General features: G+C 38.6%; 1 protein-coding gene across 1 annotated transcript; it reads left to right on the top strand.

Annotated features, from left to right (window-relative positions):
- The first annotated feature begins 606 nt into the window (after positions 1-606).
- cbln4 (cerebellin 4 precursor) lies at positions 607-7214 on the top strand. The gene is made up of 3 exons (XM_084719929.1): positions 607-1259; positions 4462-4578; positions 6460-7214. The coding sequence occupies exons 1-3, from the start codon at positions 993-995 to the stop codon at positions 6655-6657; spliced, it is 582 nt and encodes a 193-aa protein (XP_084576055.1). The 5' UTR covers positions 607-992; the 3' UTR covers positions 6658-7214.
- Positions 7215-26749: the final 19535 nt, after the last annotated feature.

Below are 26749 nucleotides of genomic sequence, written 5' to 3' on the forward strand. Positions count from 1 at the left end.
AAAAAAAATATCAAGAAATGAATTTGAAGTGAGACTCCAGGAAAAGTTTTTATTATTCAGTTTCAGAGAGACAAAGCAGACAGCTGAGAGAAAAGAGCACTGAAGTCATGATGTCACCAGGACAACTATATGGAGACTAAAGGTCCCATCACTGACTTCTATGGAAGTCAAGCTTGAAAGATTTTCAGCCCACCTGTGCGATGAGATTATGATGAGTCACTGCATTACAGCGAGCCACAGTGGACAGGGAGCTCTGTCAGAACAAGAAACACATAAAACTCTTGCTCAAGGGCATTTTTGATTCTATACTTCTCCATTAAATTCTTTAAAAGCTGGAAAATCATCAGAAATGTGTTTGGAGAGATGTATTTCATGTATTTGTCCCAGGATCCGAGAAAACGACAGAATATCCAGTGCATCTCCTCTCATTAACACCGCTAATTAATGAATGTGAATTGAAGTTGGTAGCAATTTTAGAGAACGAGAGAAATATCAGCTTTTGGCAAATTACGCAGAGACAGTTAATTATAACTTCCTCCACATGTGCGTGCGTAAAGTGGCTGGCTGGGCGCGCACACACGCCGCACATCACTGCGGGGATCAGCTCCTGTCAGACGCGTTCCTCGGAGTGGGAGTGAGGGCTATGGACGATTTATCGGCTGATTCGCCTCTCAGACTGGAGCAGTCTCCTCTAAAACAGTCCACATGGTCTACTTTTGTCTCATCCGCCAGCTTTAAATAACCTGAAAATGAGACGCATAGACAGAAATCGGCGATCTGTGTGTTTGGAAAAGAAGATTTAGACTTAATTCTTTCATTTCTGTTGATGTCTCTCTTGGATATGGCACATTTGTGGATCCAATAAGAGAATATCTGAGCGTCAGACGCGTCTGCGGCGGGGGAGACCAGCGGAGGGACTCGGAAACTTGTGTTGGCGCAGGGAGACGGTCTCTCTTTTTGAATCTGCGCTGCCACAGCTGTCACAGAGGAAGATGGTGAACTCCCTCATACTGGTGCTCAGCTGGACTGTGATCTCCGAGGTGGCGAGAGCTCAGAATGACACGGAGCCGATCGTCCTGGAGGGGAAATGCCTCGTGGTGTGCGACTCGAACCCGACCACGGACTGGAAGGCTTCGTCCTCTCCGCTCGGCATCTCGGTGCGCGCCGCCAACTCCAAGGTGGCTTTCTCTGCAGTCCGGAGCAACAACCACGAGCCGTCGGAGATGAGCAACAAAACGAGGATAATCTACTTCGACCAGGTTAAGACCATTTTGATCAACTATTTTCATGTAAAAAGAAAAAAAAGTGGTTAAATGCGCTTTAAATTGCACTTTGCTGCTTATGATTCCTGTTTTTTTCCTGCATCTGTCAGTCTAATAGCCAGTTTTAGTCCTTTTGTGTGATAAACCTTCATCCCCTGGCTCAGTTTTTGACTTGTGGTGCAGAACATTAAAAATATGAAAGTGTCACTGCAGTTAAGTTTATCTGCACCCCAGCCGGAGTTTAGTTTGAGGCTGGCTGCAGCTGTGGAGGCATGTGGATTCAGTACAACAACACATCATCACACGCAGGCAGCAGCAGCAGGTTTGAAAGTGACTGGATTATGTTGGAGAGCGGGCAGCATCCTGCAGAGCCCCGCACACACACACACACGCACGCACACATACACACGCATCAGTTTGCCTCAAGCTACCCTCATTGCGCGTACTTGTACACGCGTGCACGCACACATCCCTCACCTTCACACAGTTGTTGGTGGAACACCCAAACACACCAGGCAAACACCAACAACCAGAATGTGATTAGTCATACATCGGTGGGCAGCAGCGTTCAGGTGTTTGTAACAAAAAAACACACTGATCGTCTCTCTGCCCTCTCATTTGAATTACATAACCTGATGTTTTGCTGTCATAACGCCCCGAATCTGATCTGATTGGTGTGGATCGTGTGCACGCTGTTGCTATGAAGGCCACGTTTTGTCAAAGGTCGTGGCTCAGCCTGCAGTGGTGTCAAGAACAGGTGGGATTTCAGACTCCGCAGGCAGGTGCTGCTGAGAGCAGCTTCTGCTGCCTCCATCAATCATCCGCCCAAAGAAGTTCGTTTAATGTAAAAACTGTATGTCTAATAAGACTGCAGGGTGCTTAAAACCTTTCACAGACACTCATGGGACAGCGTTAAGGGCTATCCAGACTGAAATGTTAAGGGTGGATCATTTTCAGCAAGAAAAAGTAAGAAAATGTATTCATTTAACAACACTAATTAGATCCTGACTGGTATTTCAGCCAGACATGGGCCAATCACAGATACACTGGTATCAGTGTACACACACCGATATGAAAACTCTTTATAACACAACATATAATCATTAAATGATTACTAAATTAATGGCCAACTATTTTGATAATCAACTAATTGGCTTGAGTAATTTTTTAAATAAAAGAAAGTCAAACTTTTCTGACTGTAGCATCTTAGATGTGAATATTTTCTGGTTTCTTTTACTTTGGGAAACGCTGGTTTACATTTTTCGCCATTTTTTCATTACATTTTATGGCCCAAACAACTAATTGATTCATCAAGAAAATGATAGACAGATTAATTGATAATGAAAATAATTGTGAAAGGAAAGACTTGAAAAATTGGTCCAAACATGGGGTACGTCCATGTGCTCCACATTTGGACCTTCTCTTCTGGCAACTGGATTCTGACAGCATTAATTTATCGATTAGTCGAGACAATAAACTGACAAATTAATCGACAATGAAAATAGTTGCAGCTCCACTTGGAGTGACTTAGATTTAGCAACATGGGGAACATTTGGAGATGAGGAGCTCCCTGCAGGAGAAAATGCTGCAAAGCTGCTTCTTCCTTAACAATCTGCCGATAATTGATTGACAGTATTAAAATATTCAGCAGCTGACTGATACCAGGGATGTAATGATACTCAAAGCTCACGGTACGATAATACCAGGATAAAAAGTCCATCATACAATATTTAATCATAAAATGTTTTTTTTTTTTAAATCACAACTTGAAAACTTGTCCGTTATTTAATAATAACTCTCGTGTGTACAGCATTTTTTGTCTGTATAAAATGTTTTTCCTTTTAACTAGGGATGCTAATGATCAATCATTAATTCCTTAATCACCATTAAGAACTTAATCAATTAAAATTTAACCAAATAAAAAATTTAATTTGTATTGATTTTGTTTTGTCTGGCGGAGACATTTGTTAAATAAAGAAACTTGAAAAATGAGAAAAAAAAACCCCCCAAGAATAAAAATGAAAAAAATGAGAGAAGAAAATGTGTTTTCTATCTTATTAATTAGTAATGAGTAACTGATTAATTAGTTATTAGCTTTTTCAACTATCAGTTAAAGAAAACTCAAAAGTTGCAACACTACTTTTAACTGAAAGCGCTTCTGCTTTAATATAATTGTCTTTAGCGATTTACTGAACACTACTGATGTTTTATTTAGCTATTTATTTTATTTTTATTTATTCATTTTCTCAGTGTTCCTTTCTACAGTTGGTTGGCATATACACATGTTAACTTATTTAACATGTTAAACAAAATATGATATTCTTTAATAAAGTTATTTGTTTAAGAAAACAGCCTTCTGAACACCTATGCATAGTCATATCGCTGCAAAATCGGTGCACAGTTCAAACAGAAAAGGGCTGTTTTTATCCCTCTTCAGAAATTGACCACATCAGCCATCGTATCAGATATTGGTTGATTCTTTTTCCCTCAGAAATTGGCATCGGTCTCAAACATCCCATATTAGTTGGGCTCTAACACTAATATTCATTTGCTTATTCTGTACGTGTCACTTAGAGACAGTATCAAGAGAGCTTTTGACTTTTTTTTTGTCTTATCTGAGTAAAGTGGCTTTGGCTGCAATATGTGGTAAAAAAAGAAAAAAAAAAAAACAAGAAAAAAAAGAATAGGCCAGAGCATCTCTGCAGCACCACAGTACTTCATTATAATGCTGTTATGTTGTCACACATTTACCTTTATCAAAAATGGCAGATGCTGCCATTTTTGATAATGCATTTGGCCATATTGTGATTTGGATAATGTTTCTATTAACCGAGCAGCCAAAGTGCCCCGAAGTGGAATCTGTCCCTAAAAGCTACTGATGAGATTAAATTATCATCAAACATCATTTGGGTTTCTTCTGGATCAACAAAGTTAAATGTTGGGTTCAGGTGTGCTGACAGGAATTAAAGTGTGGTCTTTTTTTTCTTTTTTTTTTTTAAAGTGTGCTGCTCTCAGTTAGTGTGTGAGCGGGAGGGCGAGCCTGGTAGCCACTATAGCAAATCCTGTGTGCGTTGCTGTTTTTAATATTTATATATTTAATCCTAAAGCTCCACTGAAATGAAAGCCTTTGTTGAAGTGCTGGCTTTATAAACACCTTTGTCACAATGTGAATAATTTTTTTCTTCTTCCTCTCTCATAGGTTCTTGTGAATATAGGAAACTACTTCACATTTGAATCAGTTTTTTTGTCCCCAAGAAAAGGAATCTACAGTTTTAACTTCCATGTCATTAAAGTGTACCAGAGCCAAACCATACAGGTATCATTTCTGTTTGTTTCACTGCACTTGACTGAGTTGTGAACTTGTTTTATTGGAGTGGGGGAAAAAAAATGTCTTATTTAGGGACTGTATGAAAATTATTAGTATAGGGAGGGGGGTTAAAATTTATGTTTCAATTTAAAAAACCCTCATTGGCATTATAAATATTTAAATTAACCTCCCAAAAGAATAAAAGATGCAAAAACCTCCCACCCACTGTCTTAACAGTTGGTGTAACTCCAATGACTATCAATAATCTTTAATAAACAAGACTATTATCTAACCTAAAACTGAATTAGTGAACTGAATTACAATTTTCAGCAATTTTGCACCTGATCTTTTTCTTACTATAATTAATCAGCAGGAGCAAATGGAAATTGAAAAAAGCCTTTTTACCATGGAAACTGAGAACAGCCACGTTAGCCAGACATTATTTGGGGATCACAAATTACTTATCTCGATATCTTGAGATAAAGCTTGTTTTCTCAAGATGACACAGATAATTAATAATGATAATGATCTAAATTAACATGTTATCAGGAGAAAACGAGCGTTGTTACCTTGAGATAACACGTCAATTATCTCATTATCTCAAGATAACAACTTCTTACGGTGGGAACATTCGCTCGTCTGTAGGCGACATAGCAGTTTCTTGCTTTTTAATGAGTGTACTGTGAGTGGTAATGGTAATAATAATTTGCCATTTTTAGCACGTAGGTTACTACCTCAGAGCCTGCTGTTGTTTGGCGGGGATATTGAAAACGCAGATGGTGAACGCCATGATGTCACTTGAACAAAATGACCAGTGACAGGCTCATACCTACATCTGTGTACATCTGGCCAGTCAGACTAAGATAAATTAACCCATCATGAGAAAAAGAACTTTGTTATCTCGAGATAATAAAACAATTAAGTCATGATCTCAAGATAATGACATTAAAAAAAAAATTGCAAGAAGAGTCGATCTCAGCTTTCGTATTTTAGAAATCTTAGAACTGTTCTAAGTTCTAAACTGTTCCATTTTCACTATATCTTAAGTGTTTTTACAGTGTTTTAAGCTTATTTGTATTTTGGATATCTTATTTTTCTTTGTTTTATGTACTTTTATTTGACATAGTTTATTTAATTATACTACCAACTGATCTGGTTTAGTTTTAGATTAATTTATTGATTGAAGTTGAAATTTGAAAAGACAAGTTGAGGTAATATTTAATTTATTAAAACAAAGAAACTTTCTTTTTCAAATAAACTATCAATTAAGTTGTCCTTGGTACAAAACATGGTAAATAAGATATAAGTTGGATAAATAAGATACTGAGTGGAACCAACAACTTTTCAGTCACACTGAAGAGCAAATTTGATTTTACTTCAGTTCTTCGTTTCACACAAAGAAACTCACAGCTTCATCCACTTCTGTTGGAGCTGCTTTGTTCAAAATGTGAAACTTAGAATTGAATATTAACCCCTTATCATTTTTCTTAATGTTTTCAATATTATGAAACCACCAACAGTGACTCATCTTAAAATGTTTTAGCAACACAAAGCAAGTTTCCATCATATATGTTTTGATAAAACTATAAAAAAAGAAAGAAAGAAGGGTTTCAGGAAAGTTTTAACTCTCAAAAAATGCATGCTGGGAAGTCTGATAATATGCTAATTATATTTCTTTAGAAACGTAATGAGTCGATTGAACTCATCATTTTCAGTCCTTCAGTTAGAAGTACTGATGTTCTGAAAAGATTAGTAATTTTATTTGAATTAAATTGAGCCAATAAAACTTGTATTACATAAAGTTAGTGAAGAAAGATTAGTTGATTGATGAAACATACTCTGCTCTGAACTATTCTTTTCCTATTGCTAATTGTTATTTCTGTTGTCCAGGTGAACCTGATGTTGAATGGGAAACCAGTCATCTCTGCCTTTGCGGGTGACAAAGATGTAACTCGCGAGGCGGCCACCAATGGAGTTCTGCTCTATCTAGAAAAAGAGGACAAAGTCTACCTGAAGCTGGAGAAGGGAAACCTAGTTGGCGGATGGCAGTACTCAACATTTTCTGGCTTTCTTGTGTTCCCTCTGTAAAAAAAAAAAAAAGAAAAAAAAAGAAGATTGTAAAAGCTTACAGACTTCTTCATAATGTGTTGTCACCGTATAATCAAAACATTGCTGCTGCGTCCGTTGGATCTTGCCAGATGGTTGAAAGATTATAGATGGAAATGGATCAGGACAGAGAGAGGACTTTGGAAATCGTTCACATTCTCTGGAAGAGCCGAGTCCCCGTCCAGATGAAAAGAGACTTGAGAAATGTTCCCTATCGCTACTGTATGTTCCTGTCACTCAAGCAGCCTCAGAGAGAGGAACACTGAAACATCCCAAAAGCACTTTTCAAACTCTGACTTGTCGGAATATATTTAGCATACTGATTTTTTTTTTTTTCATGGCAACTGTTGCATTCAAGTACATCTGCCTTTTGGGTGTAAACTGTATATGCTTGTGTTACTTGTGTGACTTGTCAAGTATTCACATTGCTACGTGTTGGAGAGTGTCTTTGCTTGAGCTAATTGTTCCAGGCTAAGAGTTGATCACATGAGAGGGATGGTGGTGGAGGTTGCTTGATGAGGTATATTAATAATTTGAATTTAATTTAAAAAAAAAAGGAGGATTAGGGCTCATTTCAAGCGTGTTTAGTAATCAGAAGCATGGATGGATTACTGGATTACTTCTGGGCACAGGGTCGCCCTGGGGCCTTGGACCCCTGGGCTTCAACTGCAACACGTCAATGAAAGAGGTGCAAAATGACCACAAAGAGACTTAAACAACTTCAGAGGCACCAAATTGCCACAAAGAGATGCAAAATGACCACAAAGAGACACGCAATAACCTCAAAGTCACACGGCAACCACAAAGAGACGCCATAAAGTCTAATTTTTGTGTTCATTTCGTCCGTGTTTGTGCGCATTTATGAAAGCTTACGGATGAAACAGATGCAAATTGATTTCACGGGTAACAAAATGACCACAAAAAGACGTTAAATGACCCTCATGTTGATTCCAAAAGACTACAACTCATTCTTGAGGTCGGAGGGTCCCGGTGGCCCTGTGCCCAGGGGCTGGTTGTGTCATCATTCATCCATGATCAGAGGCTACATTTGATCGTATTTCTAAGCATTTAGGTGGTCAGTTTATCTAACTTAACCTTGTCTCATAGAAATTACATTTATATTCCACTAATTTGCTTTGTCAAATACAATTTGAGGGAAACGTAATTCCTGCCTGGATTGTGTCATTTTTAATGAGCACTCTTGAGCAAAAGTGCTATTTTTTGGGCCGAACAGTGATTTTGGAGACTGAGGTTGGCATCTTAAGTCTTCTGTATGGCTCAATTTAAAGCTATGATATGTAACATTTCTGCATTAAAATGCCTAAAAGCGCTAGACACATGCTATATATTTTGAAAAGCTGTGTACTCACACTATCCCAAATGTTTCCAACAAAGTACAAATGCAGACAAATACATAATTTACTCAAGGTGCGGTAACAGTGCACTTCCTGCTAGCCGTAGCTCGGTAGGAGCTAGTTGCCATCACTTCTTGGGAAACACAACATACTTCAGATAGACGGAGACAGAGGTTAAAGAGTGAGGGAGGAAGTTGGCGAACATGACTAAATATAACATGAATAAAATTTTAATATGTCCTCAGCCACAGGCATGATTTCAGCTTGAGTCATGTCAGATCTTCATCAGCTACGGCGGTTGTTTAAAAGTGAAGAAAACAACTATGATCCCACGACATCAAACTACGTCCTTTGTTATTGTTTTAATGTGAGAGAGACCCAGAGACCCAAGTGGCTTTGATTAATATTGTATTAACAATTGATCACGTCACTTCTTGTATACGCGTGGTGTTGGTTGTAGTGAGAATTATCACCTGTCTCTGCCGTTTCGTTTAAATATATAGAGTGGGCGTTCAGCTTACTCTTTGGGTGTTACAGCCCACAACTTTCATGTTTCTGTTCACACTCACTGCTCATAGTGTTGTTGTCGGCTGCAGCAGGCGCCACTTTACAGCAAAAAAGCTGTTTGCCGTCCTCCCAGCTGACTGCAGACAGACCAGCTGATAGCCCTTTACAAACAGGGAATCTGCACTCCTACCATAAAGAAGACCCATTATTACACTGGCTTTACTTGTGTTTTTTACACAGAAACAAACAAACCCTGACATGACGCCTCCTCATATGTCTGATTTTAGATGTCAGGCCAGCTGGGGTTGGGTATCATTTGGGTTTTTCCAATATCGGTGCTGAAACAACACTTTTAAAGTGGTACCAGCACCTGAATGATGCCTTAATCAATATTTATAAAAAATAAAGCACAAAATGCCAACGACAAAAGAAAAGCTCAAATTTGGACTTGAACTTGAACAATATTTTAACTGTTAACAGTTTAAAGTTAACTTAAATATATAAATATGTATAAAACATTTAATTTACTTGGCAAATTGATGCTACATGTTTACACGCAACTGTTTTAAAACATTTGCTGCTCGTCTCGCCCGGCATTGGAATCCTTTTAAGTAAAATACAGCCACACTAAAGACAGCAGCTAACAGCGGACTACCTGCTGCCAGACTCATGTAGAGCGAGTGCCGCCGTAATGTTCACTAGCATGTTGGTTAAGCGTTTGCAAAGTCATATAGGAACCTGTGTTTAAGTACCCGACCCTAATGCCTGCGTTCAAGAAGCAAAAGAGGCATGATGTGTTGCTGTGTTGGACAGTGTTGGTGTCCTGTCCTGCCTGCTACCCTTTTTTACACAAACGTCGATTCGGCTCTGTTACTACCTGCACTGCTGGATTAATAGCGGAACAACAACGACCCCCTCTGTTCTGTGTTTGTACATTTTATACAGAATGTGCGGCAGACTTTTATACAGACTGTATAAAAAGGGCTAATGTCACCAACTAGCTGGCGAGTATAGTGGATCATCTAGTGGATAAAGAGCCTTAGGGAATTGGTGGAGAACAAAACAGAGCTAAAATGAGACATATAAGTATTGGAGTTACATTGATCAGGTTTATATGAACGCAACTAATCTGCTGGATGTGTAAAGAAACAACTTTTCGCTAACAAAGTTAGCCACATCAACTTAAAACATGATGATATATCAGTGTTTGTGGCCTGATTTCTGCTCCACTTACATGCTCAAAAATCTGTTGTTGCAGGTTTAAGGTTTGCAGGTGCAGGTTTATTATGATTTTGGTTAAATGTCAAAAAAGTAAATTGTGCTTATAGTCATTCTTGCCTCTTTCAATATTTCACCACGACCTCAATCTTCCCCTGACCTCAGCCAGAATGCTGTGGAGCCTAATCATACCCATAAAAAGTGCCAATAATGCTCTAATTGGAACAGTACAAGCAAGTTTTGTAGGGAAAACATGCAAAATATGTTGCCACTGAACAATGTGCAGATACATTCATTAAGAAACTTTTTTTTCTCATTATGTTGATAAAAACAAAAACAAAATTCAGGCAGTATTACGTTTCTCCCCAACTTTATTTGCTGCTGAAAACTGGGAGTATATAAATATAATTTCTACCTGTGTATTTATAATTGACTTGTACAAGTCAACTTGTGGTTTATGGAGCTTAATAAAGTTTAATGGGCATCTGAGAACCATAATTGGTTAACACGCTGATAATAGACAGATTCCTGTCACAGTTGGCGAACATAAACAGCTTCCGCTGGGCAGGCTGGGATAACTGATGAATTAATAAACTCCTTAATTGTTGCTCTTGAGCTCAGTGTGCGCTTACGGTGTGTGATGGCTCTCCCCTTCATGTCTACAGCAGAGTTAGTGTCTGCCTCACTGCAGTGTGTGTGCTGCTGGTGCAGTGAGCAGCTGCATTGTTAAAATCAACCTAAAAGCTTGCGGAGGCTTTTCTGGAGAGCTCATTTAAATCAGTATTTCAGCCTGAAATAATAATCTGAATACTCATCAGGTTGAACCTCTGTGAAGTGTTTAGGGCGTTCACTCTCACTGATCAAATTTTTGTTGCTACGTGTTGTTTGCTGACATATTTTTGTCAGTGATTGATAAGTTGCTCTCGGCTTAATTGGCATCATTCTTTTTTTTGTAACCGGGAAAACTCTCAATGGAAGTGATTTTTCAGTCTTTTCAGCGTGAATAAAGAGGTAGAAGGTGGGAATGCAGCAGCTCAAAAAGGTTCCTGAGAGTTTACAGCTACAGTCACACCAACAGTTACCGTTTCAGTTAGGAAAAAGTGATGAAAATTTACTCACTGATATTAATATAGCAAACGTATTCCCTGCCTGACCTCTGTTTAAATGAAGAGTGCAAAGATTTATTGAATCAGCCAGATATTTTTTATGACACTGTGTGTATTTATTTTGCCAAACTGAAATAATCTTGGTTGTGCATTACCTCATGTTTGGGTTTGCTCACATTGTTTGACTCATAATGGCCGGTGAAGCTGGACTGTGCAACTGAAATGATTAGAGGTTCAGTATTCAAAGATCCCCTCCATTCAAAAATCAGTTTTTCTTATCCTATGTCCCATAAAATGTCTGAACTTGAGTATACTAACTTGTATCTGTGCAAAAATAGATAGATAGATAAACAGATAGATAATAGATATAGATAGTTGTAATAATAGATAGAAGACAGATAGTAGTAGTTGTGTGGAGCACAGGTAGGACAGTGGGCACTGCGATGGATCTGTAGAACAGCTGTGTTATAAATATTAACATTCTGATTAATAGTGGATGAGCTGTGGGTGAGAAGTAGTGTGTGTCTTTTCAGTAAGAGAGATGCTGTGTGCGCATTTACGCACAAAGGCGCAACTGATCCTTCAGTTTTGTTGGAGAGTTTAGTCTGTCCTGTTAGAACAAGTTCAATTTAATACAGTTTTCTGCTTAAATGTCCCACGATATTTGCTATAGAGACATTACTGCACTCATGAAAATGAAACTCAAAGCAGCCTCTCTAATTGTTAGGTGCAGGTCTCTAAATTGGACATTTATTCGGGTGGGTGATGGGTGGATGATTTATGCTCACATGCAGATTCAGATGAACCAATTTGAAGGGAAATTGTTGCATAATATGCAAATCCAGGCAAATAAACCTGAATCCTCCAGCCGAATCGCTCTGATGTTTCCTGTAATGCTAACGCTAGCCATCTTTTTTTTTCACCTGGGAAAACAATGCTAAACTAAAAACCAATCATAGCAGGGTATTTTTACACACTTAAAACCATATCTGGAGGGGCGCTTTAAATGATGCAAATGTAAATCTGTGGGTTAAAAGGGATTAAGATGTTCATTAAACATTATTTTTCCAAAGATTTTTTTTTCAGTTGTCACTGGCCAGTTATCATATCAGCTTGTGCAAGACAAACTAGCTAAATTTCTTAATTTCACAACAAAATCTTGCGACAAAGACACACATATGTAGATTGAACAACTGAAATTTAACACTTTGTGAATCATTTTGAATAAATGTATTTATCATTCATTAACTACTACTTTATTTAATAATCGGTTAAAAACTCAATTCATAAAGAATTATTTAACTGTATAATTTAAATGCAAATATATCATTTTATAAATGATTATTCAAATATATGAATGAATAAGATGTGAAATAATCTTCCTATACAGCACACTCCAGACTCCATACCCACGACAGTATGTGATGTATAGAAGTGATATTTACATACATTTTAAGGCTGCAAAAAGTTTATATTTTCATGTTGCAGAAGTAGACTCTAATTCTGGGTCTACAGTATGTTGTATGTATATGCATAATTTATTTAGTCCACAACAGAAAGGGACTTCTGCGGTTTGAATTAATGTCAGTGATTGTAGAACTCATATTTTCCAGCAGCATCAAAGAGTTGAAACAGAGCCAGTATCATCAGTCTGCAATGATGGCAGGTCTTTTTGTTGTTTTTTTTTCCTCCTCTTCTCCTCCTTTGTCTGATATTCGTATAACGTTTCAGAATTCGAATGTTTGCTGCTGCTGCCAAAGTTGTGTTTCTTCTTCTTTTTTTTTTTTTTTTTAAAAATGCTGCTACATCTGTTCATAACTGTGGTTCATTTCACGTTTTGCCATGTTTTCTCAACGTATCATGTATTATACATTGCAGTTTACCACAAAGAGTGCAGTTCAAAAGTGTCAGTTCCTCTGCTGAAACTATCAAAATATTCCCCAAAAAATCACCCAAACAGAACATAACATTTTAAGGTTTTGAAGGACCAGCGTGTAGGATTTAGTGGCATCCAACTGTGAGCTTGTAGAATGTAAACACCTCACCTAACCCTTCCCTTCCAAGCATGTAGGAGAACCTATGGTGGCCACTAGACCCACAAAAAACTCACAAGGCCATATCTAGAGCCAGTGTTCGTTTTGTGCTACTTTAGAAACATGGTGGTGCAACATGGCGGCCTCTGTGGAAGAGGGCCTGCCATAGACATGTATACGTAGATGCTGCATTAGCATCGAGTGGTGTTTTGTCCATGTGGATCATAAAGCCTTGAACATAACATCACTCATTAAGCTCGGTTGAGAATTAAACTTTATAGTGCTTTTTAACCAGAAAAAATGCAGATCCCCAAATTATACATATTTGTTTGTCTATGGGGCAAGCTCCCACTGTAGATATAACAAGCTCATTCGTAGGTAATTAAAACACGATTCTTATTTTCAGGTGATTATATACTCATGAAAACATATGTCTGAATATGATTTTATATTCTAATAGTTCACCGCCAAATCTTTGCAATAACAAATCAAGACAAAAATAAATAAATAAATAAATAAAAGTAAAATATGACTTCATGTACTCCAAATATTTTTTAATTTGGGTTGTGAAAAAGGTAACTGAGAAACCGTAAGAGAAAAATTAAGTGGGAAAGTCAAGGATTGAGTGGGTGCAGCTGAATCTACATTTTAACAAACCACCTCCCTGGTGCAGTTTCATTACAGGATTATTCAGGAAATTTCTTGAAAGTAGGTGTCAGATGCTGAAGAAAAGTCCTGAAACATGATGGTGTGCATTTGCATGCACTTGTCAGTTTTTCAGACATTTTAACAGCAAAACATTTCTTGTCTCATTATACACTGAAAAATATGTTGAGCTTTATTTATTTCCTTTGCAGGTCCTATTTTTCAGCTTTTGTGCATTCATACAGAAATGTTATATAATCTTGTGTGTTTTCAGTTTGGATGTCGGCACCCTAGAAATTGAAAATTCATTTATTTTCTTCTTTTTTTTCCCTCTTTGATTTCTGTCTCCTTCTAAATCAACCGGTGATGAGTAGAGGAGGGGCTCTGTTACATTTCCTAAAATTATTTCAGACTTCTCTGTGTGATTACTCGAGCTCAGCCTTTGTGGAAACTGACAGTGCACTTACGTCCAAACCAGAGATGTCTGGATCATAGTACAAAAGGCCTTAAAATATGAGCCTAAAGTTGTTTATGACTTGGTTTTTTTCTTTGTGCAGAGTTTCCTCGTCGTCTTGGGAGATAAATTTCATGTACATGTAGTATTTGAAATGCACAGAATGGTGTAAATATAAAGTGAACATTAAATGTTTACAGTTGTATGTTGTGATTCCCAAAATGATGTGGACTTTGACTTATTGAAAGTATAACAATCATTTTCAATGAAAATCATCAAAAGCATATTTTGGGCATTGTTAGCGCACAAAAAAGCTTAAAGGGATAGTTCACCTCAAAATCAGTATTACATATTTTCCCCCTGACCTTTAGTGCTGTTTATCATCTGGAGATTTTTGGTGCAGATTTTTGGAGATATCAATCATAGACATATCTGCCTTCTCTCCAGTATATTGGAACTAGATGGAACTCAGCTTTTGGTGCTTGAAGCACAAAAGACATTTGAAAAACTCAAAACCAGTGCCTTTTTCCAAATATCATGATGCAGTTACTCAAGATAATCCACAAATTTTGTTGTGAGCAGAAACTACTTTCTTCCTATTAGACAAAGAAGTTCTAGTAGATTCTACAGCAGAAAGAAAGTAGTTCCTACATGAAACTGCTCACAACAAGGTCTGCAGATTATTGGAGCAACTGGGTCATGATTTTTGGAAAGAGACACTGCTGTTGAGTGTTTTTTTGGCGCAAGACCAGTGCCATCTAGTTCCATCATATTGGCGAGAAGGCACCTCTATGCTAACATAATATATACATCTAAATATAATAGCACAGATGGAGGAAAAAATTTATTTTGGGGTGAACTGTCCCTTTAAAACCATTCAAATTCAGATAGCGAGTTCAGAGTAAACAGGCTGAACTGCTGATGTTCAACACAGCTGATTGCTGGTTATCCATGAAATTGCATCACCACTCTAAATACTACGCTTTCGGTCCTTAAAATTGTTCAGAAATAATAACTGCACACAAAAATCTATCTATAATTACATCATAACATGGTCCTGACTCAATAAGGCAAACAGTCATGTGGACTGTTGCAGGAGACACTGTGGTGCTACACTTCCATGAATAACAAACGTGTCAAACATTTATGAATTAAAAAAAAAAAGGAGATGCAAACCATGTCATTAGTAATTGTTACATGGTGCCATTAACGATGAACAGAGGTTTCTAATGGCCTTTTATCTAACATGTTGTATTTCTTTGAAATTAAAGTGGCGGTAAATGTGTTGAATCCTGTTCTCTGATGTTTGTGTTATATCCGGAAAAAGCAATAATACCCTCTGTTAATGAATCTGATCCTAAAATCATTTACTGGGAGATTATCTGCCACTGCAGCTTGATTTGTTCCCTGGTGTGCTCAGCCTGTCAGATCGACTGTTTACGAGATAAGAAAGATCGAGGCAGAAAGTCATTTTAAGTAAACGGCATATCTCTCGACTTTACATGAATTTCATTAGACAGCAAACAGAAGGTCATCCCGAGAACTTTACACTCTGTGGTTTTATGGTCGTGTAGCTGTGGGAACAAAGTCTGCTGCAGAATAAAGGGTTTTAGTAACCTCAATTCCTACTGTCCTCAAAGCTATATGTTGGCAGGTGCGCTGTGTTGAATTTCAAACTTAATTCTGACCTTTATACTGGCATTTCAGAGGAGAATATCGAGGTGTGATTGAATATATTGTCTCTAAACAGCGGAGCACTTTACGCAGATTGTTTCCAGCACTCGGTTTGAGATATGCAGAGCACCGTTCACTTTGATTGCATCCGGTGGGACACATAACCCCTGAACTGAATTATAACTCTGCATTAATCCAAGGAAAACAAAACATGGGCCTTCTCTAAACAGGAAAAAACAGTCATCCCAAGTGTGGTAAAAGGTGTCACAATACTCACTTTTTTAAATGCATGTATGCATAAGCCAGATTCCATTCATTCGTTGGAGAGCTTTTTTTAAAAAATCTTGTGAAGTGGATACTGCATACTGTAGCAGTGCTGTGTGGCTCTGCTCTTATTGTGTTACAAAACATTTAAAAAGTCGCACATATTTAAAATCTTTATGCTACCTGCAAGAAACTCTTATTTTTTAGCTTATTCAAAGAGCACTAAAGTACAAGTGCAGACACTGCAAGGCAGTATTTGTGCTTTACATTGGCAAAGATGTTTTCCTTTACATCTAAATGAATAACGATTGACCACTTTGGTCCTTAAAGTCCTTGTTAAGGAAAAAGGAAGTTTTTCTTCTGAGCACATTATACAATAGTTGCTAAAAACAAAAAAAGACAGAACTACTGTGTGTGTGGTATTGAATGTGCATAGTGATGTGCCGGAGACATGGTCCCCGAACACTATATAAGCCCCATGAAGCGACATGCAAACCACACCACCTCCCTCCTTTTCCTGTCATATTTTCAACTAGCCAATAAAGACATAAACTAGTGCCACAAACTAGAGACGGCAGACCTGTCAAGTTGTGGCTGTCTACATGCTGAAATGGTGTGCATGGGGCACTAACAAGAGCTACACTCAGTATTTAAAGAGTTTCGAGAGCGGTGTTTATTTTAACCTTTCCAAAACCAGAAACACAAGAGCCTAAGTGTAAGGAAACATTGAACAGTGTGTTTATCCTCTGTAGTATTATCTCTCAACATCTGGCTACTGGCTGTAGCTTGCTACCTACGGAAGTAATGATTACTTCCACAGCCAAGTAGGGCTGTGACTATATCTGCATTACTGCAATACATTAGGCCACCAATACATCATACTGCCCAGTCGAGAAGGCCACACAGTTTTATTAACAGTTTTATATCATTGTAGAGATAGAAAAATACAGAAAAGCTGCTGTATAGCAGGTTGTAAAACACATTAACAGACAAAACCATCATAATCTCTGGTTCCCCATCCTTCCTGAGAAGGAAAGTATCCCAAAAGTAGAGCAGTAAGAATTAATGAACCTTCAGAGAATGGTAATTGTTGCTACTGATGGAGAGCTAACGTTAGCTTGAGTGGGAGGCTGCTGGAGTTCAAAGCAGTTCACAATGTTACAGTACAGAAGCTTCAGACTGTCGTCTCTGAATAAATCTCAGCCTAGCTTAGATCAACAGTTGTCTGTTGACAGGTGTTGTTACTTAGAAACAACACTTAACCTAACAATAGCTGGTAATTCAATATAAGCACTGTCTGGTCACTGAATTGACTCCTGATCCACGTGGAAGACTGAAACAGACTGACGGCTGACTGATTAAACTTGAATTATTAATATATCGTGAACACTCATGCTCACTCAGACTGCAGCAGCTTGGAAAAAACGGATAAAACTTTTCTTGGAATTGAGAAGCTGCAGCGTTTATTAATTGACACGCTGTCACTTGTACTGTACATTTACTGCCAATATGACGACTTGCTGCCAGGTTTGAGTTTGTGCTCCACCACAACCAGCACCGTCACTCAGTCTGCTGCTTGCTCTACCTCATACTGCCCTAGGAGTATGTTGTTTTGTCGCCATAGTGAGAAAAAGCAGCATAACTTTAGCTAAGTTATGACAGTGATAGAGTAATGTACGCAGCTCTATTCTTCTCTTTACTTGATTTAGGGAAGTTCACAGTCCAGCAGCACCATCCAAACTTGTGTTAGAAACCATTTCATTTGCCAAATATCAGACAGATGGTCTCAGGCTTTGTATCTCGCTCTCTTGTGGCCCAAACAAAGCCACAAATCCACTCCTTAATGAAAAATATACAGTAGCTGTGTTGGTTCAAACTGCTGCCAGGGCAACATCTGACTCCAAGGATTTTTTTTTTTCCTCTCCACATTCCAGTTGGCGAAGGCCCACACACAGATCGCATCTAAATCACTATATCTTTTATGTATGTTGAGCTCAGCCTCTTTCACTTTGCTCCACAGTTTCACAGAGTCTGTAATGTGTTATAAAGATTTAAAAATTTTAATGATCATGTTCACATGTCATACAGAGCCCAGGGGGTGTCATGGAGGAAAAAAACAAAACAAATTAGTGTGTTACTAATTCAAGAGCCTTAGTTATTTCTTCTTTTTACTCCATGACTCCTCTGGAACTCAATATACATTAATTTACAATTTACGGCATTTAAATATGTTGTTTAAAGGCATCACATTAATCAAATGGATAGTTAGTGAATTTTCTTTTGTCACTTTGCTTTGTTATGTTATGTGGCAGTGAACAGCTGACCAAACAGGTGATAAGAGAAGTGTAAATGAGGCAATGAGGTACGTAAGGCTGCGGTAATGAAGCTTCTACAACTATTGTCCAATCAATGATGAGAACCACCCCTATCCATTTTATATTTAGAGAGATAAGTCAATAATTATAAATGGCTCATATGGCATTTCAGACCACGCTCATGTGGGTCAATCCTCCTCCAGAGCTGTAATGGGAAGCTTTAACTCTGAAGTAATATGAGGGTTGCAGTCCCTCCTGCCCTGTGTGGCGTTCAGTGTCGTTTTCAAGGACAATTTCTAACCTTAGAGCGTCTTTGACCACCATTCATCCTACCTACCTGAGAAATACAGAAACAACTATCCCCAGAGCCATTCATGAAGTCCAGAGAAATAGGTCTTCTTTCATTGATGCAATGAGAGAGAAAAGAAGGTAAACATAGTGTCTTCCTAATATAACAAATATATTAAATTCATTTCTTGTATTTGAAAATATGAAACAGTACTGCAGTGTTTTAGGGTGGCTTGTATAAGTGTATATACTGTTTTTTACTGAATGTTTGACTCAAACCACCGGAAAGAAAATGAACATACAGCGACTAACTGTGTCCTAGAAGACCAACATGAAGAACACATCTCCTGGGCGGTCTTTTGTGCCAATCAGCTGCAACCAAAGCAGCTCACCCCTGCCATCTCACCTCTCCTTCCCGCTTTCCCTGATGACTCCGAATAAGTGGCCATGATTCATCGTGCCACGAACGTCATCAATCAAGCAGTACAAAGGGTAACTTCAGGACAAACACCTGCTGTCAATGCGGATCAGCCTCTGCACAGCATAGCCAAACAAATACAGTGGGGTTGGGACATCACACATGGAGAAGATAATTTTGTCAGCGTCTTAGGATGATTGGGTGGAAGTCCGTGTCCAAGCCAACATACCTAGGGAGTTGCAAAAACTTTCCTCAAAGTGTCCAATGTCACACTGACGAGGTGTGCATGAAGTATCTGCCAGTAGTATCCACATCCTGATGATAAAAGCCTGCAACCAGTACACCGAATCAAGAATATCTGCTGACCCAGTTGTCGCCATTGACAACAGGTGCACCATAAGACAGCAAAAAAGTTGTTAGTGTCGGATTTGGCACACTGCCCTGCAGATGGAAGTCTTTATCTTGTCATTTGTAAGATCCCTGTGTGACAGTGACATCGGTCTCTATGTAGATAGCACGACAAACTTGTCCCACGGTGCCACACAAATTATGCACACTGTAAAAGACATAGCAGGTCTTTCCAAAACTAATGCAGGCAAAGGGATTTCTGGCAGGGAAAATCATAGTCACAAAGAGTCTAAAAGTTGTTTTCAGCAATAGCTATATAACAAGCACATGAGCCAAGCTGTGGTAAAGTGAAGGGAGATGGAGGAGCAGTTGGTCTGATGCAAAACCAAGATTCCCTCTGTTGCTGAACCAAAAGTTTCCTGTGTGACTGATGAGTCTGAGAATGCCATGGAGTAAAAACACAGGGACATTTCTGGGGACAGCTCCAGCCGGGGACAGGCAACCAAAAATAGGGACTGTCCCTGGAAACACAGGAACGTCTGGTCACCCCTGTCTGGCCCAGGTTCTCAGATACCGTGATTTTCTTCACACAGTGTCAATTAATTCAAGATGAACAACTCACCTGAACAGCGTATGATGTTATATATGGTATCAATGTAATGTTTGATCATCCAAACGTGGAGGTAGACATCGCCTTTTCTGTGCTATCATGTTTGATTCAAGAGATACGATGCCAAATAAATAATTTGTCATGGCAGAAAGTACAGTACAATGGCTGCCACAAGGTGTTCTTTTAATGGTGCCATTTCTGAAAATGTTCAGGCTACCAAAATGTACAGGTGTACCAAGTTTCATCTTTTACACAAATGTATTAAAGTTAACATATACCCTCAAATTTGGCACATCACCTGGACTACACATCGTCCAACCAGTTGTCAAATCGGCTGACAAAACCCACGGCTGTTGGCAAGACGTGAGAAAGCTGCTTTTGTTTTGTTCCTTTGTAAATCTATTGTTTCAAAAACTGCTGTGAATTCAAGTGGTAAATGTGCCACTTTTATCCTTGTGCTAGAATGGAAAGCTTAACAGGCGTAGCAACAGTAACTAAAGGGGACAAGGCACAGCAAAACCATCAGTTTGCATGTTCTTGATGCCACAGAGACCCACATGTAGGTGGTTTATTAAAAATGTCTCTATATCTGTCCTTCAACCATCGTCCAGTTTGCAACAACAGAGCACATTATGGCCTTGGAGTGGCTTAGAAAGCATTGAAATATGTTTATTGTACACATGTTGACATACTGTAGTGGCAGTTTCTTCCCGTATAGGTTCCATCTTCAAAGACGACAACTGGCTCCAACAAGGACAATGCCGGCAGTGACTTGTATGAGTGTTAATTCCTCATAATTGTCCCCCTTGTATGACTGGAGGCATCAGTCAGCACTTGAATACATAAACAACTTCAGATAAGGCAGCTACGTGCTTCAGGTAGCAAAAGATGAAGATGAGAGTTACTTGACTCATAAGCAGGATCTGAATCTTTCCATTAACTCCGATTCATTTTTGTTGCCACACAAAGGAAGCTGGGCACAACAGCAACATTTCCTTTGACATAGAAATATTAGTAAATACCTGTGCAGCTTAATGCATTCCAGTACTCAGGGATAAACAACTCCCTTTGTAAAGCCTGTACACACTTTTGGGTACCAGTTTTTGTTGACACTGTGTGAGAAAGCATTGATTCCGCTCTCTAGTAATGTTTTTAAGGCTGTTTTTGATGGATTGCATTATATTTTAAAGGCTTGTCATTGTGTCCACCTTCTGTACGGCCCCGCAGTCAGAATTCTCTAACCTGTCTGTCTATCTTATCGCCAGTCTATAAAGAACAACTCAAAGCATTTTGAGCATAGCAGACGTAAAACTGACCTGTTTTCAAATAAATAAGCAGTGTTTTTCTCTGTGATAAACAGTCAGCCTGTGGCAGCCAGCCTTGCAGCGTTCATTGTTAGAGAGGGTGCCAGGACACTTGTGAGATTTGAAGCCTTTGATTTCCTCCTTAGTGGAGTAAAGACGCACCGCTACGCATCTGCTGTTATGGCGTCAATTTGTAGGAAACTACCTGACTGGAGTGAAGACGCTTCATTACACGAGAGACAAACATAACAAAAGGATGGGACAATAGAGGAAAATCACAGTTTTACCTTCACTATCTGCTGACCTTTAATGCTAAGAGTGAATCCAAGGAAGATTTTTCAGATTGTTTAGTAGTAGCTGTATTAATAATAGTGCACTTAAAGGATATACTGTATAATATAACCCTATTTTAGATGAATAACTTGTCTGTTTGACTGCTGAAGATGGATCTGCCAGATTTAGAGCAGCTCTAGCCTGATCAATAGAGATGGGACTGATCCGATCCAATATCAGTAGCGGGGGCCCGATATCCAGTTTCCAATCTAAAGTCTACAGACCCAAATGTTGTCCATTATGAAATTTTGTGCCACGCAGCACAGATAAAGAGATTAACATCAAACTTCACATTATCTGCACCTTAGCACTTCACACAGGAGAAACACATCTTAAAACACTGGTGGAATTTACAGCTGGGGTGAAGAAATGTACTAGCCACCTCACTCATGGTGTAACAATACATCATCACAAAAACGACAATTACCAGCATAAATCAAACACATAACAAACACATTTCATAACAAAACGTATCATTTGCATTTTGGGGCATAAAGGAAAAAAAACTTCAACTCTCTGCAGTGCATGGGATAAGGTGCAAATGAGGGTCGTCTCTCAGCTCTATCTGCAGTACATGTGACTGTCACAGTGTCACTATGTCATATTCAGATACTGGAATTGGATCAGAACTGAAAAAAGGAGACTGGTGCATCTCTAAGAATTAATATTTTAAAATTAACTTGACAAAATGTTCATTTGGCTGCAAAGATTAACTGATCCAATTGTGGTGGTCACGAGCTGAGCGCAGTATTCCTGCTAGAATAAATGAGTGCTAATCAAAGTTACACAGCGCTGCCAAGCACGTGGATTCCTGCAGTCTGATGGTTTCTTTTTCACATGTAGCTATATTGTTTCTTTCAGGGCATGTCTATCAAGTAAATTTACATACAGCAACAGCACACACACTAGGGATGCGCGCGACTAGTTGACTATACAATTAAATGTCCACACCCAGGCTAGTCAGCACCAGAAATACTAGTCATTTAAAATATTTATCAATATTTTATTCATGCACGATGCCAGTTATTTGTTCCCTCTAAGATTTTATGCAGCCGAATGCCACTAGTCGGGGCTGTGGAACTGTCAGACGGCAGCCCCTCTCGCCCAGCGCCAATGAACCGATCGCCTTGGCAACCCCGGATTTTTACATCAGCAAAGTCGGACAGATGAATGTAGACTGTGACAGAATAAGGTGATATATATTCACTCGACTGGATAAACATGTAACCACATTAAGCACATACACAGACATAAACCTGCAAGTGGAGCTGCTGCTGCTGCTGCTAACACTGCTAACGTTAGCCACACTGTGTGTCAGGCTGGCAGCTAATGTTAGCTCTGGGTCCTTTACCTGCAGACACTGTGACCTCTTCAGTCTGAAAAGATTAAGCATTTATTGAGTTGTTGTCATGTTTTGTACATTAATGTGTAACGTTTGTATTGCACAGTGCAAAGTAGTGCACATTTCAGCAGCATTTAAAGTATGATTTGGCGATTGTAGACTGTGATTAACGGCTTCAAATGGCTCTTAATACACAGTATTTTTTTTCGGACAGTGTTTAACATTATAAATTAATAAATTCTGCTAAATTTTAACTGCTTTCTGAGTGTTTTCTTAGTGTTAGACTAGTTGACTAGTCTAAATTAAATTTTGCGTTTAATCGACAGTGAAATTAGTCGCCAGGAACATCCCTAACACACACACACACACACACACACACACACACACACACACACACACACACACACACATACACACACAGTGGCCAAATCTGTGAAGACTTTGCTTGGGGAGCGGAGGGTAGCAGATTCAAATCTAGCTCGGACCAAAAAGTACAGAGTGGACTGGTAGCTGGGGAGGTGCCTGTTTCTGGGCAGCAACCATCACTCTACCACCTCTCCCACAAAAATTGCATGTGTGTATAGAAGCCTGTGTGTGCAAAATAAGAGTCGCCCCCTGGCCTCCATACTAACGCAGTTCGCACTTTAGCATAAGCTTCCGCAAAAGCAACATGAAAAAACTGTTAGAGCATCAGAGCCAGTTCTGTCATAATTTAGTCGCTTCAAACGAGGCGTAACGTTAACATAGTTCTCTTAACTGTCTCTCATTATTACAACATTAGTCCAACTTTACCCCAGCCTGTGTAGCTACATTAGCATCACGCTAGTGCCAAATTCAATAGGATTACAGGCACATCTATAATATTTAATATTTTTATTTTAACAATGGATCACAGTACTACCTTTATTCTAAAGGTGTCTCTAGTAGTAATGAACCCACAGATACTTTTAACCTGCAGTCCATAATTCCCCTCAGCTCTACGGAGCTTAACAGCATCTTTTAACTTGTTTTCGTTCCTGCCCACTATTTTAGTATTAAGGCTGACTCTAACTGCTCTAATGGATGTTTTTTGTCTGTTTATTTGTTTTTTGGGCTGAACAGGAAAATGTTTTTACACTTGGAAATACAGATTAGTTTCAATTCCATTTTTTTATTTTCAAGAACTTAAGTAATACAACTAAATTTTAAGTAACCTTAACAAGCTGATATAAAGTAAAAATAAATTAAGACTCATAGCACATGTACCTTGCCTTTTTCAAGGCTATCAGTTTCTTATATTTTTTTAAGTAAGATCCACTTGTCGGGTTTCAGAGTGGAAAAAGTTCCCTAAACTCATTTTACTTGACGGCAGACAATTTTAGCGACTCTGCTGCTGAACATAGTGGAGCATTTAAAAGCTTAAGAACCACATATTTCCCTCAGGAGTGGAGACCAAAAGCAGAGCGAGAAGGAGAGTGAATGTTAAGGAAAGCAGCTCCAAATGAATGCTGATGTTGCTCCATGTCTGCTGAATGGGTAAATAAGCTTTAAGGTGATGATATGTCCGTGTCCTATGCCTACCCAATAAAATAAAAACTAATGCCCTAATATTTACTAATTATTAGAAATAATGCTGTAATTGGCATTGTTTTGTTATGTGTGCAATGATAAAATAGTAATCAGCATGTAATCAGACTGTAATTGTTATTGTCTCCTATCCCAAATTTTCATTTTATATTCCACAAAATAATGATAAAATAACAAATTACAGCATTACACAAATTTTGCAAACATTTATTATATTTTCTTTATTTGTTAACAGATGATTAAGTTTAATTAGTTTAATTTACGATTTATTAATGATGGGTATTGTAAAGTGTTACCCAAAACATTGCATCATTTTATCATGTTCTCTCCTATGTGGGCTGCTTCGGTGGCTATTACAGAAATAATAAATTGTATTCTTATGATCTGTATTCTTTCAATCTGCAATTCTAATTGATTACAATTCCAATTATTGCACTAGAAATAACCTAAACTCCTCCAGGCCTCCTGTCTGTCAAACATCTCAATTACAATTCTGTTTAATTTCCAGAGGAAGTGCAATCTAAGAGCGCTGTTAAACGATTGTTTTTATCTCCATAATGTTATCCTTACAGATTATCTTTGTAAACTGCCCTCTAATGATTAGTCATTCTATTTAATTACATTCTGCACACCTTCAATGTTTTTCTTTTGACTGCTCTGTCCATTTCTTTTCCATTAATTTCTGATGGATTTAGGTTTGCACTGGAGGCTGCCCTGATCAAGACCCTGGGAGTGTTTTCGCACCTCTCCATCACATTTTATCTGTTAATGTTTATATCAAGTTGTATTTTTCATACATGTGTGAACAAATACAATCAAAATCAAATCAATCTGTGTACATCCTCTTGTAATGATTGGGATTCCAGCATTTTTCACTTGCCTTTTCAGTCATGTTCCCATAAACAGGATTTTTAACTGAATGGTTTCTACTTGCACAAACTGCAAACAATGTCATATTTCATGCTGATGGCCACACTCTTCTAAGATGTGGCATTTTCAATCAAAGCCAGAATTTAATGGTGTTTCATTTTCCAGACATCTCTAATCATCTCTGCTAAACTTGGTCTTTAACGCCTGTGCATTATACATCAGCCAGATCAAAGCATTGGCCATTAAATAATAACATGTTTTGCTTCACAAAAATCCAGAAAAGATATGCATGACAGCATGCATCCAACTTCAGTCTAAACTGAGTTCCAAGCAATTTGATGAGCATCAAACAGGGCTGCTGTGAAATTTGTACTTTCACACCGTGCACATAGGCAGAATATGTGAGCACTGTATGCAAATAAGCTTGGAACAGAATTGCTGATTTGTTGGGCTTAAGGATTGCAAAACCACGTTTGCATGCAGTGCAATTCTTCAGAGCACCTCTGTGCCTGCAACATGCCTCATTCTGATTTCTGCATAGTAAATGAAAAGCTCATTTGGCGAGGCTCAGAGGCTGAGGTTAGGGTCAGAGGGGCTGCTCAGGGTAACTCAGAAAGTCTCTCTATATGATGAGATTTCAGTTGGTTCATTACTCACATTGCTACCTTTGTAATTCAGGCAGCTGTCAGTATCCGGGGGGACTGAGTGCTGGGGAGAGGAAGCTAGATATTCTTGGCAAAGCGTTCCTCAGGAAGAGAAGAGCAAGAATAGAAGAGCTAAATCACAATATGTCCATCAATTCCAGGTGGAGTTTATAAAACAGCAGATATTTGTGTCTGAAGGAGTGGAGACTGTATGATAATAGTCTCATCTACCTGGTCAGCGAGCACAGCGTATTCTAGCACATACTGGGTTATTCACCAATGTTTTTCATGTTTAAGCTCCATCATGTTTTACAAAGATGTACAAATACATTCCTGACCATGGCAGGGCAATATGGCTTATAAATAATAATATCTTGTTATTTTTAGGCTTTTATACCTGTCTTGTGAAGCAGCTGGATTCACAAGATCCATCTTGCCAGGTGGGGGCACAAATGAGGGACTACTGGCAGCTACAGGCGTGGTTTAAGGTGCAATGACAGCGAGAAGCATCCAAGGAATCGACTCGTCTTGACAAACAATGGCGGCTCTTGAAGACGTTAGCTTAGATACCGTGATAGCATCAGTCATATCAAAACTTAAGAGTATTTCGGCAAGAGTTTGATCTGACTGGTTGAAGTTAGCCTGTGTTAGATAGATGGTTCATCCAATCACCTGCAAAGTGACTTTATTTGTCATTCTGTGCAACAAAACAATGTGGCGTGTCAGGTTAGCAATATACAATATCTATCCTGATGTACACATTTTCTCCAAAGTAAGATA

This window comes from Lutjanus erythropterus, chromosome 6 (assembly GCF_056507025.1).
Source record: "Lutjanus erythropterus isolate fLutEry1 chromosome 6, fLutEry1.hap2, whole genome shotgun sequence".
NCBI classification, from domain to species: Eukaryota; Metazoa; Chordata; class Actinopteri; order Lutjaniformes; family Lutjanidae; genus Lutjanus; species Lutjanus erythropterus.

What these genes read in the sequence shown, in the direction of transcription:
- cbln4 (XM_084719929.1), top strand. Translation starts at nt 993, where the DNA reads ATGGTGAACTCCCTCATACTGGTGCTCAGCTGGACTGTGATCTCCGAG. An exon ending in GGATAATCTACTTCGACCAG is followed by an intron (nt 1,260 to 4,461) that starts GTTAAGACCATT and finishes CCTCTCTCATAG; the next exon opens with GTTCTTGTGAATATAGGAAA. An exon ending in ACCAGAGCCAAACCATACAG is followed by an intron (nt 4,579 to 6,459) that starts GTATCATTTCTG and finishes TCTGTTGTCCAG; the next exon opens with GTGAACCTGATGTTGAATGG.